At 39.6% G+C, this 25,738-nt stretch overlaps 1 protein-coding gene across 1 annotated transcript in view; it reads right to left on the minus strand.

Moving 5' to 3' along the window:
* STX7 (syntaxin 7) overlaps window positions 1–25,738 on the minus strand; it is a 41,990-nt gene that overhangs the window by 11,078 nt on the left and 5,174 nt on the right. Inside the window, 7 exon segments of the mRNA XM_030316368.1 lie at window positions 534–574; window positions 577–613; window positions 615–671; window positions 1,365–1,385; window positions 1,387–1,459; window positions 3,278–3,347; window positions 23,557–23,691. Of these exon segments, the coding sequence (XP_030172228.1) occupies window positions 534–574; window positions 577–613; window positions 615–671; window positions 1,365–1,385; window positions 1,387–1,459; window positions 3,278–3,347; window positions 23,557–23,641 (384 nt within the window). The 5' untranslated portion in view covers window positions 23,642–23,691.

The raw sequence follows: 25,738 nt of genomic DNA on the forward strand, positions 1-25,738 counted from the left end.
TTGATTAAAATATAATATAGTCCTGGAACCTCTACATTAAGGAACAAGGAAACATCTTACATAGTTTCTAAGGGAATATAAAATTAGATTAACTAAAAAATCCACTTTAACTTATCCTTACATTTATTTTCTCTTATATTTATTTCAATATTCACACACTAATTCACTCTGTTCATTTTCATCATTTTCATATAACCCGGGAGTAAGTGTTCCCTGCATTAGTCCAGACAGAAAATGACAACTTCTAGTACAAATCAATGTGGGACTATCACTCAGGATCTGACCTCTCATCTTTTCTGACAGAATGTTCCCATATTCTTATACAGTAATCTGTACTTTTGGGTTCTATATCATGGACAAAATAACCACAACATTACAGAACTACCATCCTTCTTAAAATTGAAAAAACCTGAAATAAATATTCAAATATTAATGTCCAGAATAGTCACAGATTGTTCTGACTTAAAAAAATGCCAGTGTAGTCTTTCAGGGAACGACATGTTCACTTTATAAACGCCCCATTAAATACTTACAGATACTCTGGAACTGGCTCTTACTCGAGCAACAAACTCTTCTCTTTCTCAGCAGCTTCCCTCTGGACCTTTTGAAAGTTTGGTCAGTGATGTCGTGAATTGAGCCACTAAGCGATCCTTCTGTATTTTCCTCTGACGCTAGACGAAAGGGGAGAAATGTACTAGAATCAAGCTGTGAAGTTCTAGAGAATTCGCAGAAGTTGTTTCACCACTACTTGGCTCTTTATTTTATTCTGAAATTTTCACTCACTCCCCAATTATGGGGCCTCACTGATTAACTCTCAATTACATTTCGACAGTGTGTCCAAATACTATGTATATTTACCACCTTGAGACAAAAGGTCCAAAATGCTGGATTTCTCACCTCATATTTCCATCCTAAGACTGGGCCATGATTTTGTGATTATTTTGAAGTAGCTCCTTTTGTTTTCTTTTTAGGAAAATAAAACCTTGTACTCTTACCTAAATAGTCACTTCCACTAAGTAATAAGCAAGGAAACAAATATGTGCCCCTAGGAAACCTCACATCTTGAATGAGTGTGCACGTCGCAAGGAGTCAGCCCTGGAAAGCCAGAAACAATTACTCAGGAAGCATTTTCTGAGCACTTGCTTAATTATGGGTCAGGGCAACTTCATGGAAATAATTCTTGCTTTATTGAACCACAGGATACTACCTGGGCAATTAAATATAGTTTTGTGTTCTGTGAACTAATCTCAAATACAATTTTTCCCCCTTGATTTCCTTTCTAGCATAACAGTTCAAAGACCCTACAATGCATGTGATTTCTTTCACATTCAATACATCAACAATGTGTCCTTAAGGCTTGATACCTGTTCGCTGGGGGTGGTGGGGCAGGGATCCAAACTCTTTAATGTACTTATCTGTCCTCTTGGCAAGTTGGTTAGTATACTGCTGCGTCTGTTGCCTACAGTGAGAAAACACACATTATTGCCAAAGAGCTAAGAGATTTCTTTAAGTTACAATGCTGCCAGTTGAATCAATCCTGATGAATACTTTGATAAAAATCCCCCCCCCCTTTTTTTATAGGCTGCTCTAAATCTTCTCTATGAAACAAAAATGTCCAGGTTCTATTTTTTGATAGATATTGAGCAAATATTACATGGAAAGTTCTTTACTCACACATGGCAACCACGCTTTCAGAAATCAGTAGTCATTTAGAAAGGAAGATGACTGGAGCCAAAGGCAGACTGTGGGATGTGTGATGTTGCAGATAATTTGGGGGGGTGGGGGGGAGCCTTTTGTCTGCATCCTGCAACTGGGAGGTTAGCTGAATAAATGACGAAGGTCTGTCGCCTGAGACTCTGTCCAGTTCTCAGGGCTGGAGGTACATGTATCCTCTCCTCTTTCTCTATCTGGACATTTGTATCCTTCTACATACTTTTAAAAAAAGAGGGGAGGAGGTAATAAATAATAATATACATTTACTATTTTTTAAGTTTGCTGTGGAAAAAATAATAGCATTTCTCTGTAAAGAGAAAGCACTGAAAGAAATGTTATATCAGTATCTGTATCTATCTTGCTAGCTAGCTTATCAAGTAAAAAAGTCAGATTTTTAACTAAAGAACTTGACTAAAAACAAAATAAGCTTATACTAATGTGATGCTTTACAAATTACAATTAAACTTGGGGCATTTTACCACCCCAACATCTCTCCACTGCAGAAAACATCAGTATAAATTAGACCTAACTATAATTCTTCAAATTGTACTTCATAAAAAACATGATTTCCTACCATCTATCTTTGAATTTCTTGCTCTTTGCAATTTTCTTTTCTTTTCTTTTTTAAGTTTATTTATTTTGAGAGAGAGAAGAAGCACAAGAGGGGGAGGGCAGACAGAGTGGTGACAGCGAGAATCCCAAGCAGGCTCCCCACCACCAGTGCCGAGTCCGACGTGGGGCCCGAACTCCCATGAGCCACCCAGGTGTCCCTGCAATTTTTCCTTCTATAGCTAACGTTGTTTGGGGTCTCATTTACTGCATATTTATCACTTGCAATTGGGCTGTAACAACACTGAATTAAGATTTAAGATTCAGGTTCAGAATAATGTTAGGCAAATCATCAAAACCCCCCGAGACATATTTCCTTACTTCGAAGCGAAACGAAAATAATTATTTTGATCTATGTATTTCACTCTAATTTTGTAAGATTCAGGTGAGAAACTGTGTAAAAATACTGTAAAATCTGTAACACCACAAAATATCATTGCTGTTCTTCTAGCAGCATATTAATTTACTGAAACATGTACTGCGTAACTTCATCAGAACTTTTTATTTATTTATTTTTTAAACAGAGGCTAATGCTTTCTGAAATTCAAAGATGTAGGTATAAGTGTTTAGAGGGCTAAAAAATTCATATTGAGTAAGTACTGGATCTAAACCAAATAAAAAGCTAGTCACTGAAGGAACTGTCAGATATGGGAAGAAAATCACATAGAGAAGGCTTAGAGTATCATTTTCCAAAATCCATCAGAACAACCTATTCAGAAGTGTAAGAAAGGCAACTAAGGAAGTTCTGCTTTGCTGGAGTAAGCTAGCTCGTCAAGAAAAACATCTGCTTACCCAGAACAAGGAAAAAACCAACACAAAAGCTTGGTTCAAATAAGGTAGCTGAAAAATTTTATTAATTTTCCATTATTTTCTCTGGTGAACATACATGACATACCATCAAAGTAACCTACAGTGTTTTTTTTTTTCCTTTCTTTCTTTTTGTATAAATACTTACAGTTGTTGCCTAAGTTCAGGTGAATCTTGAGGCGTTCCAAGTTGATTCAGGGTCCTCTGTATTTCCACAGCTATTATGATGGAAAATAAATGTATAATTGTTACAAATATTAGGGCAATAGAAATTACGTTAGAAATTAATACAGGCAACTGGGCACTTAGAAAAAGAAAAATAAAGAGATGAATATAGAAAACGTTGAGAAAAAAATTAAAATGAGTGGTTTATTTAAATCTAATTAGAATAATGCATTAATTTTCAAGAGGAAATTGTGTGGGGGCGTTAACATGTAAACTGCACTTATGATCCAGAAGTATTTTCTTCCCTGCCCCTCAGAACATTTAGAACAATGGCACACTTAGTTCTAACAGGCATAAAAACTGTAAGGAAAATAATTGTAACAGTTACACAAGTTAGTAGAATATAAAATGAATGAATTATTGTTAATAAACAAGGGAGGAATAATAGAATTGAAATAATTAATTTGGAATATTCTATGTAATAATAGAGGCAGGCAAGCATCATAAAGAATGCTGAAACCACAAAATAGTCACAGAATCTCAAATTATCCCCACACAGATGACATTAGTTATTAAAGAGTTAACTTCATCTTAGACAAATTTGTTGCTTAAAACAAAATGATCAAATTTAGCAGCACCAATGAGACAACCCGGCAGGATAAGCTTCCTGATGGGATGCAATGAGAAGGTCATAATATGATCCATGCAATGTTTAACCTGAAACTAATCATGAGGAGAAAAAAAATCGGACCGATCTAGATTGCAAGATAATCTACAATAAAACTGGTCTAGGCTTTTAAAAATGTCATTGTCACGAATGGGAAAAAAAAAAGACAAGGCAGATGGGCTTTCCAAATTAAAGAACTAAAGCACCCATAAGGCAATGTTGGATTTTGGAGTGGAATCTAAATCGGAATAAAAAAACATGCTATAAAAAAAAAAAATGTGGGGCAACTGAAGAATCTTGGGTTTCGATTTTGAAATTTGAATTTGGAGAGAGAGATACTAAACAAAAGTGTAAAAACGTCACAACTCGTGAACCCAGGTAAAAGGTACAGTTCGCTGCCCTATACTTTTCTGTAGGTTTCAAACATTCAAAATTAGAAGTCAAGAGTTAAAGTTCATGCTAAGCTCACAAAGTCTATAAACGTGCCAACTTTTTTTTTAAAGGTTATTTCTCACAAAAGGGGAGGTCCTATAGCTTTATGCATGTGTGCAGGCAAATAAAATGTCAAGTAGAAGCTGAAAATCCATCTGAAAGTAAAGAATTTACACATTTCCAAAAACAGAAAAAAAAAAAAAAGAAAAGAAAAGAAAAGAAAAGAAAAAGAAAGGAAAGGAAAGGAAAGGAAAGGAAAGAAAAGAAAAGAAAAGAAAAGAAAAGAAAAGAAAAGAAAAGAAAAGAAAAGAATGTTCACCATAGCAAACAAAAGAGATCAGCTATAATGTATATTTATTTTTGGTCACCTAATACCTAGAATTCTTAATTATATCCAGATCTTCTTGGTTATAATACCATGATCACTGAGAAGTATATCATCGCAGATCCAGTCTTAGGGAGAAAAAAACCCTGATTGTTAAAGCAATAAAACTGTTCTCAGAGTCTCTGCATTTTGCTTACCTCCACCAAGACTAATATGGGTAATTAATAATAAGAGCCCTCATAGCAGTCATAAAAAGAAAGGCAACTCTTAAACGAGGTATTTGTAAACAAAAGCCAGATTTAGTCAGTGCTATTTAGATTTTATAGATACTGAAATTCCTTACAAGTCAAATGTTCTAGCTGATGACCTTCCTCTCACTCTGAAACAATTCTTTTAATCACACAGTATCTTATAAAATGAAGTTAATTAGGAATGCTACCATGATGTTACTGCCTAACAGAATGCATTGAATTGAGTGCTAGATGCTTTTCATGAATGCTTTTTCATGAAGATATAAGGAAAATAAGGCCTCCTACTCTCTCGTCCAAAAAAGGGAAAGAAAGCACATCACGTAAACCCTGAGGGGAAGCAGGAGAGTAAATGCTTCAAATAAAGAGCTACAAAATTGGTCTGCTATGGGAGGGTAATCAAAAAAGCCTAAATGGAGGTGGTACTGGTAACAGTTTCAAAGTGTAAGAAATGGGACACTTCAGTCCTGGAGACTGAAACCTCCGATGCCATACCTGCATATAAATTGAAATAATTACATTACTTACTGTCTCCCTGACTTGAAAGTAAATTAGTCTTATTAGTTTTTGTATATCTAACACTCACCACATTGTTGACACTCAAGGAATACTTTATTTATTCATTCATTTTTTTAAAAAGTTTACTTATTTATTTTTGAAAGAGAAAAAGATCATGAGCAGGGGAGGGGCAGAGAGAGAGGGAGACAGAGAATCCCAAGCAGACTCCATGCTGTCAGTGCAGAGCCTGAAGTGGGGCTTGAACTCACAAACCATGAGATGGTGGCCTGAGCCAAAATCAAGAGATGGACACTTAACCAACTGAGCCACAGAGGCACCCCAACACTCAATGAATATTCTAAAAGCTGACCACAAAAGGGCATTAGAAAGAACAAATCTTATGTAAGAAAGGATATGTATTTCTAACATAAAGCATCTGTAAGAAGGGAGTTAAGAAAAGGAAGGGTGCTCAACTATTCATTTATTCAACATTTACTGAGTATTCACTATGTATCAGGCACAGGGGGAGGGGTTTAGTATGTCAGCACTGATTCAAGGTGATCCTTTAATTTGTAGAGCTCTAGACTTAAGGCTCAAAGGTATCACATGATCTGACAAAAGGCCGAGGGAAACATAGCTGAAATTACTGAATCAAGCTTAGGAGAAGTATTATGTGGCATTAGTTTAATCCTATTTTATAAACAAAATGCTGAGAATCAGACAGAATAACTGACTTGTCCAAGAAATCAGTTATTTAGAAGAGCTAAGATTAAAAATGTAGATTTGGGGGTTTTCAAAACAATATTTTCAGTGTGCTACAAGGGCTAGAAGTAAAAAGACTTTTTAAAAAAGATTACTGCATAATCTAGGTGTATGTATGCCAAGCAAACAAGCAAGCAAACACAAAAATAAGTGTATGCTAACTTGGAATAAAGAATTGAGCTGTAAGTTTCATGGCCCTTCGGTAGATCACAAAGGCCGGTCAGCCTGGCTACAACTGATCAGGAAATAAATGCCTGTCCTTTCTTCAGATGTTATGAACTGGCAAGATTCCAGAGACCTCATTTTCAATGACTGGTGTTACCCTTTTACATCAGTGTCAGCAAATTATGGCCTGTTTTGTACTGTCTTCCAGCTCAGACTAGTTGTTACATTTTTAAAGAATTAAAAAAAAAAATAGCAAAAACAAACAACAACAAAAAAGAACAATATGCAGGAGACCAGACGTGGCCACAAACCTGAAAATATTTACTCTTTGGCCCTTTAGAGAAAAGTTGGCCAATCCCTGTCCTAAATCAGTAAAAATTGCTAAAACTTTGTATTCACAAACTCTGAGTCAGTGTGTTACTTGAATGTACTAAGTACTCACTATGTTACTAAGCCTATGTGGTATAATATTTAACAACATTGCAAATTTTTCACCAAGCAGGCATGTAAAGGCGGAGTTGAAATTTCTGCAATTTTCAGAAAGAATAAGTAATCAGTACATCACAGGTGCTGGTTTGACAGATTATTTCAAGGGCTGCTCTTTTCTCATTAATTTAGAAAGAATTACAGTTACTTTGTTGCATACTGGAGGAAAATTTTTGCAGAGTACCCGCCAGAGTTTCATGAAACGTGAAAATTAAGGAACAAATTCTTTACATAACCATAAACAGGGTCTCAAAGAAAAATTCACCTAATACACAGAGGTATGATTAAATCAAGATGCACCTCTGTAAGAATGCAATGAACACATTATTTTGCATTACCTGCACCATTACACTTCTAGAGAGGTGACTTTAAAGAATACATCCCACTTTTCTATAACATAAAGAGAATACTACTACCTACACATCCAGAAAAGGTACATTATTATTTCCTCAAAAACAAAGCAGTCCCCTTTCTGGCTCTTACTTCAGTACAGAAGACCTATTCTATTCCACACGGGTCTGCTGCCATCTAGTGGAGTGCTTACGAAAAATGCTTCCTTGCAAAGAATAAAAATCTTTGCCATCGTAGGCAGCAGTTGGTATGAGAGGCTATGTAATGTTCCAACCTGTCCAGAGGTCACTGGGTGCGGGAGGATGCTGTCTGACCAGTGAGAGTGGCCGGCGTGAGGGAGCACCTAGGCCAGCCCTAACAGGCACATAGTGCATTCAAAGAACTATCTCCAAAAACAGAATACGGCTATCTTCTCTTCTAAGAGTAAATATTCCCATTGCTCAACCCAAAAAACAACTCAGATTGTAACAGCCAATCACAGAAAAAAAAACAAAAAACAAAACCGTGGCTAGGAAAACCCTTGAGCAGGTGATGTTGAGACTGACTCAGTGTCAGCCACACCACACTCAGAAGCATATGCTGACCAGCCAGCAGCCTCGGAGCCAGACAGCCTGATTTGGAAACCTGACCTCACTCTTCCTAGCTGCTGACCTTCAGCCGTTTACCTAATCTCTCTAAGCTATCATTGCCTCAAGAGTCAAACGGAGAGAAAATTACCCTCTTTCTCAATTGCCATGAACTTCAACAGAAAACGATGCGTGTAAGCACTTTGTACTGGATATGTAAGAATGAACTCAATACATGGAGACTAATGGTACGAAGGGGTTTATGTCTTTCTCCTGAAAGAATTTTCTTTCTTCAGAAAATTCTCTTTTTTTAATGTTTATTTATTTATTGAGAGAGAGAGAGAGAGAGAGAGAGAGAGAGAGAATACAAGTGGGAGGGGGTGTGGGGTGGGGAGAGAAAATCCCCAGCAGGCTCCATGCTGATCAACTGACTCCATGATCAACGCAGGGCTTGATCTCACAACTGTGTGGACCTTAGCCAAAATCAGAGTCAGACACTCAGACACCCGAGCCACGCAGGCGCCCCAACAATAAGAATATTAACATATGTTAGCTAACTCATGTGAACCATGCCTTAGGAGGGTACTGAGACTTCACCATTTCTGATATAGTACGAGAACTGCAGAGACGATGTATCAGTGGACACAGAATAGTTATATCCTATAATTACAGGGAAGAGTTGCCTGACAGTGATAAGTACCTAGCAGTTATGTACAAATGATGTAATTGAAACTGAACTAGAAAACAACTAAATGTTGAAAGAAATCAATTGTTTTCCTCCTCCACTCTTTTCTCATCTATCAATCAATCCCTCTACCTGTTTCAAAGGGTACTTTCGAGTACTACAGAAGATGATACATATGAAAACATTTTGGAACGGCACAGACCTCTGTAAGAACGAAAGATGCTATCACTGGTAAATTTACTATAATTCGAGTTAGAAACCATTAGGTTAGGTTCATTACCGAGTACAAGGTGCACAGGGTAATATATCATAAAAAATCTTATCGCTAGTTGGAAAAAGTATCAACACAAAAAGGCTTTAAGAAACAAAAATGGAGTGAAATGGGACTATTTCATATATCAAGAAAAACTAAGAAACGTGTACAGTATTATACTTCTAAAAAGTGTATCACAAGTGGGAAATCCCCCCAGAGAATCTGGAAAGACAGATACTAAAATAATTATGGGCTTTTTCCAATATCCTCTCTATCTCATGCTCTGTCTTGTGACCTGGATAGGCAACTTATCTTCTTTGTCGGTGAAAGAATTGAAGCAACTGTGGAGACAAAAAGGGGTAAGAGGAAGATAAGGATGAGTCTTGAGCTGAGAAGCCTGCTATGGAGTCTGTGCCTCCAGAGGCCAAGCCCACTGGTTTGCTGTGCTCTCCTTCCTGAAACTAACTAGCACACCTGCAAGCCATCTCAAATTCAGAAACACTCCAAATACATTTAATTTTAAATCTCTCATTGGTTTCTTCCCAGATATTTCAAATGTAGAAAGGCATGTAGATTAACAAAATGGAAATGTGGGTATTTTAAAGCTACTGTAGATTAATAAGAGTTAAATCTGAGGGCACAGTTCCTGGGTTTTTTTTTTTTTTTTTATGTTTATTTTTTGAGAGAGAGAGAGTGAGCGCATGAGCGGGGGATGGAAGAGAGGGAGAGAAGAGAAATCCTACGCATGTGGGGCTCTCTAACTCACCAACTGTGAGATCATGACCTGAGCAGAAATCAAGAGTCGAAAGCTCAACCAACTGAGCCACTCAGGTGCCCCTGACGCATGGTTCTTAAAAACAAATTACAAAATCAAGCCACTTGAAAACTGTATGTAAACAAGACTCTGGATTTCTAAGATGGCTGGAACATTACAAACTCTTCTTAGCAAAGATATTCAGTGCTAACATTTTATCACATGGATCTGCTCAGCTTACCTACTCTGAGGGAGCCTAGAATCAGAAGGAAGGAAAGCCTGGAGGCAGGTATGGTCCCTTGAGAAGGTGATTTGTGTAAGCAGCAAACCCAGGCAAGGACTCGCCAGTGGCCAAGCCCTACTCCTCCAGCTCTCCAGCCTTCCTGACCCTCCCTAGCCCACCTTCTTGACAAGCTGCCTTTCTGTCATCCACCAAATGGCCCATTAATTCTCTCTTCTGCTCCAAAAGCAGCCGAGTGTTGTTAGCCATGTCATGAATTCACCTCCAGTTTGTATGGCAGTGATTCTGAACTGTTACCTCACTCCTAATTTCTGATCCATTTGCCAAGACATTGCTACTCAGATGTTGCTAAGATGATTGAAAATGGACATGGTAGAAGTCTGTTCCTGAATCTTCCCCTCTTCTTCCCTTTCGGAAGCTACAGAGAACAAAAAGGGAGGGGGGGAGGAAACCCACAAAAGTTTTGTTTTCAGAGAAATGACGACAACAAAAACTTCTCAAAAATATATCCATGGGGCCCAAAGCAACAGAAAAGAGCAGATCCTGAGTGGGAAGCCACATGATGGGATCCCTAAGGAATAAAGGATGCAGAGCTCCAGATGTCACCAGCAAGTACCCACTTCCAGAAAAGTACACTCACATTCTGAGTGGGACCGGGAACAGGGCTGAGAAGGAATCAGACACCCCCTGGCGGAGGAGGAAGGAGGAGCCTGGGCCCTGCTAGAGGCCACAGGCTGCTGACCTCTGAAAGATCTTTCCCGAAGAGCAGGCAGATGCTTTACAAAAAGGTAGCTGTGTGTTGTGGGGCCACCATGGTGATGGGGGGCCATCAGAACTGGAGGGGGAGGACCTGTCACACAAGAGGAGGTTCAAGAGGCAGGGGGGAAAGAAACGGTGCCTCAGGGCATGGCAGACAGTAATGAGCCCTTGAGCAGAGGAACCCCCTTGGAAACCAAATTCATTCTGTTGAGTAAGAGGAAAAGAACAGATACAGCATCACACAAAAAGACCATAACAATTCGAAAAGAACAGCAAAAACTCCCTTTGAAGAAAACACAGCAGGAAAAAAAGGCTGCCACAACCTAGCTGGGGTGAAAATTATAGCCCAAAATAACTCAATGAGGCCACTGCAATTTTAAAGTTAGATCCCAACTAGATGAAGTAGATGAAATGGCTAGGTACCAGGCACTGGTAAAACAGAAACTTGAGGAACTCAAGAAAGAGAAAGGCAAGTTCAGAAGGCAAGACTAAATGAGAAGGAGCCGGAGACAGAATGGACACACAGACCCTGTCCCCACTCCCCATTACAGCTGTAATAACTGTTCTTCGGCCGTGCCACCTCACTGGCCCATGGGTTTAGCTCCTGGCTCATGGTCACTCTAGACTCCTGCCTCAGTTCTCCATGATTTCAGCATACACGTTGATGATCCTTCCGCCACCCTGGCTCAGTGCTTCGCATAGCCCCACCCCAAGACCCTGTCCCCCATTCTACCTTAGGCACACACTCCAAGATCACATGGAATGCTGGCTCACTACCAGTACCGTAACGCTTCTGTAATCTTACTGTCATGCACACTATTTACAAACCACCACCTCCTGTACGTCCTGCTCACTCCCACTGGTACCCTGGCTCTAACAACAAGCCTCTGCCCCACCAGGACCTTCCATCCTTTGGTCCTACCACTTTGCCAGTGTCCTCCCCATCCTCCCACGTCTTCACTCCGCCTCCTGGCCCAACTTCAACCCCTGGTCAGTCATCTTATTCACTCTCTTGCATATATCCTCCTCAGCCCCTCTCTCCATTTATCTTAACCGCTTGACAAATCCAGAAACTCTAGTAGAGCCCGAAACCCGTTCTCCCCGATGATACAAATAAATGTGTCATACAGCATTAAAGCAAACCTCTGTTAACAGACATTTTATCCTAAACTGTGTGTTAGATGCTGGGGAACTTGGGGTGCCTGGGTGCTCAGCTGGTTAAGCACCAGACTTTGGTTCAGGTCGTGACCTTATGGTTCGTGGGTTTGAGCCCCACATCAGTCTCTGCGCTGGTGCTGTGGAGCCTGCTAGGGATTCTCTCTCTCCCTCTCTCTGCTAATTCCCCACTTGAGTTCTCTCTCCAAAATAAAGAAATAAACTTAAAAAAAAAAAGGTTGGGGAACTTAAAATTTTGGCTGCATGAATCCTTTGAGTTTTATCTAGATCAAATAAAGTGTGATGCTGACTATATGATAAAATTCTCCTATGTTTCTGCATTCCATTCATTCAAATGCTCAAATGTTTTTCTACCTGAAATAAAAGCCTGAGTCTTTACAATGGCCTGCAAGGCCTCACCCAACCCCACCCCAGCTCCTATTCTTCCCTCTGAGCTCCGTGCACACTGGCCTCCTTTCCACTCCCCTAACACCCCAGTTCTGCTCCCACCTCAGGGCCCTTGTACTTGTTATCCCCTACCACAACATCCTTTCTCCAGATCCAGATCTACCTAAGATAGTTAATGAAGGTTGGGGGGGGAGCTAAACTAAACAACAGATTTTTCATGTAAGATGAAACAGCCTTATATTGGAAGAAGATGCCATCTAGGACTTTCAGAGCTAGAGAGAAGTCCCTGCCTGGCTTCAAAGCTCCAAAGGACAGGCTGCCTCTCTTGTTAGAGGCTAAGGTAGCTGGTGACTTTCAGTTGAAGCCACTGCTCATTCACCATTCCAAGAATCCTAGTGCCCTTAAGAATTATGGCTAAATCTACTCTTCCTGTGTTCTATAGATAACAACAAAACCTAGATGACAGCACATTTGTTTTACAACAAGGTTTACTGAATATTTTAAGCCCACTGTTGAGACCTACTGTTCAGAAAAAAGATTCCTTCCAAAATATTACTGCTCATTGACAAATGTGCCTGGTCACCCAAGAGCTCTGATGGAGATTACAATGAGATTACTGTTGTTTTTGTTGCTGCTAACACAACATCCATTCTGTAGCCCATGGATCAAGGAGTCATGTCAACTTCCAAGTCTTATTATTTAAGAAACACATTTCATAAGGCTATGGCTGCCACAGATAGCGATTTCTCTGATGGATAGGGCAAAAGTAAATTGAAAACCTCTGGAAAGAATTCACCATTCTAGATGCCATGAAGAATATTTGTGATTCATGGGAAGAGGGTCAAAACATCAGTATTCACAGGGTTTGGAAGAAGTCAATTCCAACCCTTGTGGATGACTGTGAAAGATTCAAGACCAGTGGAGGAAGTAACTGAAGGTGTGGTAGAAACAGCAAGAGAACTAGAATTAGAAGTGGAGCCTGAAGATGGGACCAAGTTGCTGCAATCTTATGGTCAAACTTGAATATAAAAGGAGTTGCTTCTTATGGATGAGCAAAGAAGGTGGTTTCTTGAGATGAATCTACTCCTGGTGAAGATGTTGTGAAGATTGTTGAAATGACAGCAGAGGACCTAGAATATTACATACACTTAGTTGATAAAGTAGCAGCCAGGGTTGGAGAGTGCTGACATCCCAATTTTAAAGAAGGTCTACTATAGGTAAAATGCTACAAAACAGCATTCCACGCTACAGACCACCCGTTCATGAAGGGGAGGGTCGAGTGACGCACTAAACTTCACTGTCATCTTATTTTAAGAAATTGCCACTGCACCCCAACCTTCAGCAACCACCCACTGCTCAGTCAGCAGCCATCAACTTTGAGGCAAGTCCCTCTTCCAGCAAAAAGATTCTGACTCCCTGAAAGCTCAGTGATGGGTCATATGGTTAACAATAAGCATTTTTTAGTCAAAGCATGTACATAGTTTCTTTAGATATTGTACATTTAATAGGCTATAGGACAGTATAAATATAACTTGAATATGCACTGGGATATGGAAAATTTAACTTACCTTTATTGGTCTGCAACCAAATCCCAGTATCCTCCACAGGTATGCCCGTAGTTAAAAGATACCAACTTACATAACTTCTAGAGATTTTTGAACAAAGCAGGGTGTACAGGCAATAGCATACAACTAAAATCACTTGGGCCATCCTGCCCAGCTCTTCCTCCCAGCTCCAACAGCACAACAGCTCTGTGTATTCACAAATAAGCAGGGCTGAGTTGGATTTTTTAGCTAAAAGCTTTCACAGTCCTCAGTAAGAAATAACAGTCCACAGGCCAGGAGGGAATCTTATTGTCTGTGGGCATTCTCTTGGACTTTAAATGGGATAAAGACCAAACTACCCCAGAGAGCAGATGGCCATACTCAGTATCAGTAACACGCTCCTGCAACAATGGTTTCTTCAAATAATGACTAAGATAATGAATGACACTCCAACAAGAAGAAAGACTGGGAAAAATAAATGTACCAAGACTTACAGAACACTGTTTCGTAAGACTTTTAGGTTCTTGCAAATAAATGAATAGGCAAATCAATTAATAACAGCTTTGGGAAAAAGTCTAGAAGAGTATAAAAGGCAATTACTCTTTAATGGAAAATACTGCTCAGTAATTGGGTAGAGAAGGACAAAAAAGAGTCCAAGAGATGAGGACACAGAAGTGTCAAAGCTAACCGCAGGAAACCAAAACTAAACCACCTGGCCTACATCTTCTATTCAGCTCCCCACCAACACTGAGCTAACTAAATGCACAGACAGGCTGTACCACAAGGCAGTTGAGAGGTTGCTACACAACCCATCACAAACTTAATTTTAATAAAACAGAGGCTACTCTGTAATAAACAATTACTAGGCATATTGACTATATTTATAGTCTAAAAAAAATATTATATGTTTTTAATAGATGGGTGCGGAAAGATACATGAGAATTTAATCAGCATCACACTTTATCTATATAGACCTCAGAAGGATTCACAGTGTGGAAGAAGCATATATGGTAAGTTCTCCCAACATTTAAATATGTAATCTTAGGATAAAAGTCCATTAACACAGGTTTGGGTTAAATGATGCGTGGCACACTCATATAATGGAAAATTATTTGGCCATAATAGACCAAAAACGTAAGACAGCAAATAAAATAAGCAGACAGTGACCTCGTTTTCATAAAAAAAAAAAAAAAAAAGAAGAATCTATGTAGAAATACTCTGTAGCCATTAGATTCACATTCAGTACATAAACACACTCAGGTTCATCAGTAGGAAAATCCACCAGAGAAAAGAAAAGTTGTCACTCTCTGAAAAATTCTCTTGGATAAGACATTAATTTCCACACCTAGTTCTGCTATTCTGTGTCAACACCTTAGCATGAAGAAAAGTACAACAATGAATCAAAGCTACTAAAGTTTTCTCCTCGAGGGGAAAAAAAAATCCACCAAACTTTTCAGATGTATGATGTTAAAAGTGATATATGTCCAATAACAAGTTGAGGATAGGGTCGGAGTGGAGGGAAAAGGAAGGAGAGAGAGGGAGAGAGAACGAGTTTCAACTCCTCCTCTATAAACGACCTTCCCATCCACCAATAGCCACCACAACACCCCAGAAAAAAAAAAAGAAAAAAAAAAAAGGAACATCCCCAATTCCTGGATAAATCCACAGTTTCCAGTCAATTTGTTAACTCCTCAGGACTGAGGTCTTTGTAAAGAAAAGTGTGCCCAGGCACCAAAAAAGAGAAGTTGATGATACTAGTTTTCCTTCTGTGCAGTCATGTGTTAGATGCAAAAACAAGTGCCTCTTCACTAGCCTCGAATCAAAATAGCTGTGTTCACTCTCAAAAGTAACCAAAGGACTCACACATTTATACAGACTTTATATGTCATCTCAAATCCTAAGAACCTTATGAGGACAAGAGCCAGCACTGATTCTTTTTTAATAAATAAGCAAAGTACCCACAGAGAATGAGAGCTAAATACAACACAAAGAAAACCAATCATATTTTTAGCAACTTTACACAGTCTGTGTAGAACTAATCAATAGGAGATAATGATAAAAAATGAAACAATGAAGATTAAACATAAACATTTCCAGTCACCTTCCCTTAACCTTCACGACATGGGTTTAAGGTCACACATTTATACTCCCTAGAAGTTTCTGCTTTCCCAAATCTTCTGGAATGACACACATGTAAATATGACATATTATGCATATTTTAGCAGAAAACGCCTGGACTCATAAAATTCGACTCGGTATATTTATGTTACCAATAGATCCAATTTGTTCATTTCCCACAGGCTTAACTTTTAGACTCTCTTTCAGATTATTCTTTTTTAAAAATACTCAATGTCAGAATTCTCATTACCGCTGGTGAAAATTTTATTTCAAATGGCTAGGTTTCATGGTCAACTGCCGATATATTCTATTTATCAATTTCTTTGAATTCATACCTTAATTAATATAGACACGCATGTCATACCAGAATCCCTTGTGACTACAACTCTCACCATCGTCTAATTCTTCAATATGTAAGTCTTAGTGGAACTCTAGCTAGTCTTGGCAAGGCTATTTCAATTATGGAATTTATTTATTTTTTAAAATTTTTTAATGGTTATTAATTTTTGACAGAGGAGAGAGCGCGCGCCGGAGCGCGCGCGCGACGCGCGCATGAGTGGGGGAGGGGCAGAGAGAGAGGGAGACACAGAATCCGAAGCAGGCTCCAGGCTCTGAGCTGTCAGCACAGAGCCCGACGCGGGATTTGAACTCACAGACCGCGAGATCATGACCTGAGCCGAAGTCGGATGCTCAACCGACTGAGCCACCCAGGTGCCCCTATGGAATTGTAAAAGTATGTGTTATGGATCCAGATATGGCAATTTGTCTCTTAATAACAAAGAGAATAATCCTGCATAGGTTAGAAGAGCTTTCAAAGATTCTTTAAAGCGTTAGTTAGAGTTGTAGCTTATTAAATGTCAAGAGAGGCCAAAAGCCAGCCCACAGAAAATATATATAAGAAAATCATGTGGAAAGTGAAAGAGCTTACTCAAGGTCACACTGGCATTGGGATCCAATTTCAGGAAATGTGCATGCACTCACATAGAGCTTACTCAATTAGAACCTTTCCTACTGTCTCATTCATTTTCCTAACTCAGTGACATTCTGAAAAGTCTGATTCTAATCAGGGAATTGCAATATAAATCACAATGAGACAGAACTATGGCTAGAATGGGTAAAAGTTAAGACTGTAAATGTCAAATGTTGGCAAGGATTTGGAGCAAAATGAATTCTGATACACTAGCTGGTGGGAGTATTACCTGGTACAACTACTTTATGTAACTACCATAGGTAAACACATACATACCCTAATAACTCAGCAACCCAACTCTTAGGTACACACAGGAGACAAAGAACACGTAAGAATGTTCAGCATTGTTCATAATAGCAAAAAATAAAGACAAATAAAAAATCCAGACACTCCAAATGTCCATGAACAGTAGAAAGAATAGACTATGGTCTGTTTGGATATGGAATACTATATAACAATGAAAACAAATGACCTAGAGCTACATGTAATACCATTGATGAACTGCTTAAACAGAATGGGAGAAAGAAGTCCAACATAAAACATACACTTGACTCTATTAAAGTGAAGAAACTGGCAATATTAATTACTGATGTTAGAAGTTATCTTCTTAGAATATGGAGTGGGTGTCACATGAGAAGGGCTTCAGGGGGCTGGTAATGTTGTACTTGCATGTGTGGTATTGTAACAGATAATTCATGGAGCTATATCCTAATAGTTGGTGCACTACTCTATGCATTATAGTTCTATTTTTTAAAGATAAAAAAAAATGTCTTTAATTATGTGATGGTGTTCAATATATTTATTCTGCTTCTTTCAAAAACATGAGTTATTTCTGGTGTTCTGAATACACTTGTCTATATTGTTGTTTGTGCAAGGATTAATGGCCCCAGGGAAAATATCCTACTCTGGTTTACCTTATATAACAGACTCAGCCATTGCAACCCACAAAGGCTTGCTTATCCTTGTACTATGCATCGCTGGTAGGAGTTTGCTACAAAAAAAAAAAAAAAAAAAAAAAAAAAAAAATACAGACAGGTGATAAAGGGTACATGGGTGTATACCTCATTTCCAGATACTACTAATAAAAATGTTATTTGTCAACGTCCTCAATCCAAAGCTGAGAGTTAAATCTAAGCATTTCTTTGATGCACGATGGATCTTCTAAGACCTGGGATAACAAACTGTTTATTTACATGCCAGCTCCAGTCCACTGGGAATGGTTGCCTGGAGCGCTGGGTTGAGAAAGACTGGATGTCATGGTAGGGCCATCGACGGAGTATTGTCTATGCCACAGGCAAAGGATGGAGCAGCTGGGGCACAAATACCTAGCTGACTCTGTGACAGAGTCAACAGAACACCTTCTCTCATAGGATAAAAATATTTTCTTAATCAAGATCACATTGGGATCCAAATAACTTTCCTCACTGCTTCTACCTCCCCCCAACCCCGTTGCCTTACATATGAGCGATCAATAAAATTCCATATTCAGGAAGATTTTCAAATAGTTTCATTAAGACAAAAAAGAATTTTTTTCTTATTTAAACTCTCCACAGACAAATCCCTAATAAAATTCTAGTTTGTTATACCTATTACGCACCTCAAAAAATTGTTATTTAATGTAATCTATTTCTAATATATTTTATATTTAAGTATTTACAATATTTATATATGTTGTTTAATATAAATTAAATTATGGTAATATGGTTTAAATACTTTACTAGCAAAGCAAATTGATAAGACTACAGATTATTTTGAACAAAAACTACCTTAAGGCAAAAAAAAAAAGCTTAAAAACATTGTATTTCATCTATTCTACTCTTTGCAAAAGAGACCTGTCAGAATACACTAGTTAAAAAAAATTCTAATCTTCATGTTACTCTTAGATCCCTCCAAGAATCAAAAATTTTTGATTGCTATTTTTTTTGTTATAAACTCAACTATACAAGTTCATATTTTATAATTTTTCACTGATCTTAACCAAAATTAATATGAAAATGAACTTTCCCCACTGAAGTGTTTACGAAGACTTTAGCTCTGGTTGAACAGATGCACATATTCTAACGACAAGGGTATTACCCTTCTTACAGTATATTCTCCAGAGATTTCTTTTTTTGCAAGTAGATAATTTGTACTGACACAAAATTTACAAGACACAGATGTAAAGAGAAACACCTAAATGTGGTGCAAAGTACCATCTTATTCGATCATGGTAGTATTAGCATTGCCAGATGGGAAAAAAATGAACTGAAATTTCACACTTCTGCCTTTCACTTCCACGTGATTTCTTCATAGTCCTTATCGGTGATGTGCACTGGCTGGTAGGTTAGATCTTTACCAATAACTAACTCTACCTAATTTAAATTTCCCTTCATTCATTCAGTGAATCTCAGAATTAGAAACAATACATAGTGATGATTGTTTTCACTAAATTCAAGACCCCAAGTCTCAAATGAGTACTCAACTTGCCCAACAACCCTTCGTTACCTCTGTGGTATGTCAATCCTCTCAACTGTCAAAACTACAACTCATCACTTTCTCTTCTTTCCACAAACGTCCAACAGCCTTCCATCCCACTCCCTGTCTGATACCTCTGCCTCCTAGTTGATTTAAGAACAGCTCACTCAGACAGGAACTCTCCCTTCTTTGCCCACCACACTTACCGTCCACCCCACACTCTGCCTGGACTTGTAACAGTGGACGACAGGCAAACTGAACACTGGTGATCTGTTTCCCTCTCCCTCTCGCCTTCAGAGACCTTTCTTTTGCAATTATACTCTCACTGGATTCTCTCTTTTGTGGTGGAAAAATGCAACCACTTCTTTGGCCCTCTTTCTACTTCCATGGTGGAATCTGCCAGTTGCCCACTAATACTGGTTTTTTCCCTTCTTAAATGGAACAAGACCTAATTTTAGTGAGCACACTGTAATCCAGCTTCCTAGCAGCTAGGTGTAGCTATGTGACTGTATCTAAACTCTGATCAGTAACACAAGCAGAGGTGAGTAGGATTCTAGGAAGTCTCTTTAATTGAAAAAGTGTCAGTCCTTCTCCCTTTTTTTTTTTTTTTTCATTTACATTCAGAACACGAACAGAGGACCATTCTCTTCAAAGTCACCAGTTTGCCTCATCAAATTCAGTGCTAAAATTTTTAGTCTCTTGGCAGCATTAGACACAGATGATGCCTCTCTCAGTCTTGAAACATTTTTTTTTTTTTTTTTTTGATTTCTGGAAATCCACCATATCCTGATTTTCTTCTTACCTCACTGGTCACTCTGATTCTTCACACTTTCTCCCTGCCTTCCAGGCTTCTACATTTTTTAATGTTCCAGCTCTCTTCTCTTACTCCTTTGTGATTATTTTAGACCTACGGTTTCAAATACCATTTGTACTCCGATATCATTCTGATCTCCAAATTCATGTATCTAAATTAGATGTCTGGCATCTCCCCTTAGATCTTTAAAAGATATCTCGAACTTCACTTAGCCAAAACAAAATTCTCCCCATTTCCGAACTGTAGTCCTTCTCACCTCAGTATACACTCACCACTATCGGCTTGGTTGCTTAACACAAAAGCCATGCAGGCACCCTGGACTACCCTCTCTCACTCTTAATCCACCCACACTCAGCAGCAAATCTTGCTGGCTCTGCCTCCAAAGAATATCCATCAGTTCTCTGTCCCCACTGCCACCACCCTGGTACAAGCCAACACCTCCCTCATCAGACCCAGAGATGGCCATCGTGTCCCCGCCCCAAATTCTCCACAAAGTCTATTTTCTAAGCAGCAGCAGCCAAAGCAATCTTTTCAAAGCACAGATATGATTGTGTGTCTTCCTTCTTAGAATGAAACCTAAACTCCCCAGATGGCCTCTGAGGCTCTGGGTGGCCTTCTCAGTCTCCTCTCTGATTTCCTCTCTAGCCACTCCTGCCTCAGGTGCTGTGTTCCAGCCACACTGGACTGCTCTTGCCTATTTTCTGAACACCCCAAGCTGTGGACTGCTTCAGGAGTTTACTGCCAGCTCCCTGGCTCCATCTAAATGCTCTCGTCCTGTATCTTCTCACTACCAGCGCCTTCTCATTCTCACTCCCTCAGAGGACAAGCTCAGCTATGGCAGCTTCCCCACAGTCACCTGCTCTCCCAGCATGCTCATTTTCATCACAGGAAACCATATTGTTCATTAATGTTTTTTAACCCTCTGCTTTTCCTTACACTACGACCCACATGAGAAAAGGGCCTTGTGGACTTTTGCTTACTGCTGGATTCCCAAGGGTCTGGTACAATGACTGGCCAGTAGTAGGTGCTCAATAAATTATTTGCTGAATGAAGGCAGAATATCATAATTACAAGTCACTCAGTTGGAACCATTACTCCAGTGTTTAAACCTCTCAACACCAGACCTGAGAAATAGTATCTGACCACCACGTGCTGGTCGCTCCTCCTGAGGGTAGCCATTTCATTCCTGAATAACCAGGATTATTCAAAAGCCCTACTCCTCCTAGAGCTGACGTCTGGCTACTGTTGCTTTGTTCCTTTGCGAAGGCCTTCATGATCACGCAGAATGCATTTCTTGTATTTTACACAAGACCGTGCTTCAGTAGCTGAAGGTGGGGACTGTGGCTTCTCACGGCCAAATGGTCCCAGGCTTCTTGGCCCCTCTCCACAAGGCAGAGTTGTGGGTCTTACCACCACCCTCCCCCACACACCAAAGCTGTCCTGAATCACAGTGCAGTCACATACTTAGCTATCAATTATGCCAGGAGTATGCAACTCTTGTTCAATTTATCACTTCCCATCTAGCAGATCAATCAATCTTTCTCGGGAACATGACTTGATTTAAATGAACTCTTACCTCCTACCAGTTCAAGCTCACAAACAATCTCCAATCCGTGTATCTTTCATACACTAGGTGCTTACTGCCTCTATAATCTCAGAGCCTACAGTCACTCTTCCTCCTCTTCCTAGAATTCCTAATGCATTTATTTTTCCCAGCACAGAAGACCTGCACTGTCCTCTGGAGTAAGGCCTCTTGGCCTCCTTTCTTGCATAAAGGTCCTGACTTTTCCACACATCTAAATTAAAATTACAGTCTCTCTTAATTTTCACACATTAGCCTGAGGCAAACCAGCAATATATATATTTTTTTAACGTCATTTATTTATTTTGAGCGAGAGAGAAAGAAAGGAGGGGAGGGGCACAGAGAGAGAGAGAGAGAGACAGAGACAGAGAGAGAATCCCAAGCAGGCTCCATGCTTAGCTTAGAGCCCGACATGGGGCTTGATCTCACAGCCACGAGATCATGACCTGAGCCAAAATCAAAAGTCGGATGCTTAACTGAATGAGCCACCCAGGTGCTGCAGACCAGCACTATTTCTAACAAAGAGAAAAATTCTTATTTTCTTTGGCTTTTATATCATATCGCTGTGCACAACAGCACTTTTTTAGTGCCATAATCTAATCCTTTTAATCCTTTGGCCTCCAAAACATGCTGACATTTCACTGAAATCACTTGGGTAGAGTAGTAACTTCTGGGAAGTTAATGATTAGATAAGAACACATGGTTTGGTCATCTGAAAACATTCTGTATTTTCACAGTGTGTTAACACATTCTGGTAAAGAGAGCAGTAAACTTCAAGTAAGCTAAAGAATAACACTGTATTAACACACTCCAAAAGAGAGTTCAGTTAATGCCCAAAGGGCCAAAATACTGACTACTACAAAGTGACTAGAATAGTCCTCATGTGATTAGCTATGATTCAGAAACAAAATGTGAAACAAACAAACAAAAAAAACTATAGGCTCAAATCTGCTACAGTGATCTTTTAAAAAATTTATATCTATATCTGTCTCCCAAGGAGTAATAATTTCCAATAAAATGCTACATGGGCTTAGTCTAGTAGCACTGTGTTTGATAGGTGTAGCACAGTTGTTTGTGGGAACCCTGAGTTATCTTCTAGATCTGCCTCAATGGATTAAAACGTCCCCTCGTCAGTTAATCCCTGCTCCTTAAGGGCACAGTCCTTTAGACTATGTATGTTCCCTTCCCTTTCCCTGTTTTAAGTAAATGTAAACTCTTTGTAGGGCTCCCCAGTTCCAAACCTAGGGAATTTAGTCAACAAGTCTCTTTAGTCTCATCTAGAACCAGATGGTTTTAAAGCAAATATAAGTCTCTATAAGTCTCTATCCTTTTTTTTTTTTAAGTTTATTTTTATTTATTTGAGAGGGAGAGAGAGACAGAGAATTCCAAGCAGGCTCCGTACTGCCAGCACAGAGCCCAACAAGGGGCTTGATCCCACAAACCATGAGATTATGATCTAAGCTGCAATCAAGAGTAGGACGGGGGCACCTGGATGGCTCGATCAGTTGGGCATCCAACTTCAGCTCAGGTCATGATCTCATGGCTTGTGGGTTCGAGCCCTGTGTCAGGCTCTGTGCTGACAGCTCAGAGCCCGGAGCCTGCTTTGGATTCTGTCTTTGTTTCTCTCTGCTCCTCCCCCACTCATATTCTCTCTCTCTCTCCCTCTCTCTCTCTCTCTCTCTTTTTCAAAAATAAACATAAAAAAAAAAGGAGACTTAACCAACTGAGCCATCCAGGTCCCCCAAATATCTATCCTTTTAAAGTTTTATTTCATTAATGAAATAGTGTATTATGTGCCTGGCACTCTACAGAAAAATGCAATTAAGTGTTATCTCTTCTAATATAATTGTCTTTTGTATTCACTCTAAAGAGTTCTGGCCTTTTTCTTTTTTCTTTTTTTTTTTTTTCATTTTAAGAGTTCTAACCTTCTAAAATCTGTTCCTGCTCTCAGTCACTGGAGTTGTCCTGTTATGAACCCAATTTTAAGAATTAAAAACAGTGATGTCAACTTAAATTTCTACTTACAACATTGTGTGATCTTCTGGATATTGGAAGAGATACGCTGGGCCAGTAGGGCAGGGTCACCACCAACACCCGGAGTGTAAGACATAGCTGATTTACTTATTCACTAATTTCATCAGATGTCACCTAAGCAGTCACCTAAAAAACAGAAGTCACATAATTGTATTTTTAAAGCATTGGCCTAAGTTTCAAAGTTATCAATCTGGGAGGTTGATTAACCTAACAGGGTTGAAATATAGCAAAGGGACACATCAAATAGAAAAATTCTCATGGCTTTCAAAAATACTGGCTTTCAAAGGACACAGTCATGTTAAACAATTAAAATAAGGTTCAAACTGTACATTCCCTTTGAAAACTTTTAAGTAAAAGTAACCAAATCCCTTTTACGTGTATATTCTTAATTGTTTATATATTTTCTCCTTAACTGAACTGCAAGCAACTATAAAGCGGGGCCCACATGCTATTTATCTTTCTTTCTCCAACATTTAATTTTTTTTTCAACGTTTTTTATTTATTTTTGGGACAGAGAGAGACAGAGCATGAACGGGGGAGGGGCAGAGAGAGAGGGAGACACAGAATCGGAAACAGGCTCCAGGCTCCGAGCCATCAGCCCAGAGCCTGACGCGGGGCTCGAACTCACGGACCGCGAGATCGTGACCTGGCTGAAGTCGGACGCTTAACCGACTGCGCCACCCAGGCGCCCCTCTGTCTCCAACATTTAAAACAACTCCTGACACAGAACAGCTATTTACATATCTACTAAATGGTACACAAACCAGGGTGTCCCCAGAAATGTCACCGTATCTAATTTAACACACACAGGAAGAGCTTAGGAATATATGACTAGCGGGTGTCCAATTTTAATAGGAAAGGTCCACTTTGAGAGAGGCACGGCTGACAAGTGAGGGGGAAAAAAAAAAAGGAACGTTCCATAAAATGCTCATCACACCTTCCAACAGAGCAAAGAGAACAGCTCTCCTCTTCCCGAGGCTGGCATCAGGACAGGAAGCAAAGCTGGGGCACCGCAACAGGAAGGAGGCAAGAAGGAATTTTCTTCTTCAGTCCACACACCACACACCTCTTGGGGTTTGGAAAAAAGGATGGAAAGGGTGTCCGTGCATACAGGACTGTGTCCAGCACAGACTCAACGCCACGCCCATCTTTCCACCGAGCACGCTGCAGGCTGCAAAGTTGCAGGCAGGCAATTTGTCCGGCAGCTCTCTGCTGAGAGTCAGCTACATGCCTGGCATCAAATGGGCACTAGGGAGTCGCAAGCGAACAAAACAACAAACATAAAGAACCTGCCTAATTCAAGTGTGTCATTTAGAAGAGTGGATAAAGTAAAACAGCAAAAGCAACGTAAATCAGCAAAAGGTCATGTGCAGGCAAAAGTGAGAGGCTGGGAAAAGGAAATTTCACTATGACTCCTATCTAGAAAGAATTAACAAAACACAAGCAGAAGATCTGGATACTGGGCATGACTGGTATGGAGAGTGACTAAGGCAAAGACATGAAGCCTGGGATGGGTAGACCCAGAACATACGCAAAGGGCAAACTCAGTGTGTCATTTCTCAAAGAAAGGGGTGGGTGCCAGTCAACCCTGGATCAGATGATTCATGGTGGGGACAAGTGGGAGACAGCATAGAAAGAGAGGAATGACCCAACGTGTATTGCGTATCTGTGAAATGAAAAGCATTTCACTTAGATTGTCTAATTTAATTTTCAAAATCTCCTCTTTAAAGTAGATAGTAGCAAATAAACCTTGTTTTAACAATGAGCAAACTGAGGCTAACAAAGATTAAGTAACGATAAAGGTAATTGAACCCACCTACCAGCTGGACGTGGGGTTCAGCCCCAGGGTTTTGGTTCCAAAACTACCCATGACAGCTACCACACAAAACTAAAGTCACGAAAGAGGGCGCTGGAAACTAGGGTTAGATTTAATATATCACAATAAGAAAGCACTGGAGATTTCTGGCAGGGGAGAAGAGGGCACAAGGAAATGTGTGTCTTGTTCTTGGGGTCGGTGCCGGCAGGAAGTGCAAGGGTAGAACTTTTGGGATAAGTAGATCAGTACTGGCTCCATGTCGGAAACTCTGGTGCATCGTGGAACGTGCCTGGCCACCCTGGAATTACTGGAGCTTTTAGGTACTCTTCATTCTCCTTCATTGATCCACAGGTCCAA

The sequence above is a fragment of the Lynx canadensis genome, chromosome B2 (genome assembly GCF_007474595.2).
Source record: "Lynx canadensis isolate LIC74 chromosome B2, mLynCan4.pri.v2, whole genome shotgun sequence".
Classification (NCBI taxonomy): domain Eukaryota; kingdom Metazoa; phylum Chordata; class Mammalia; order Carnivora; family Felidae; genus Lynx; species Lynx canadensis.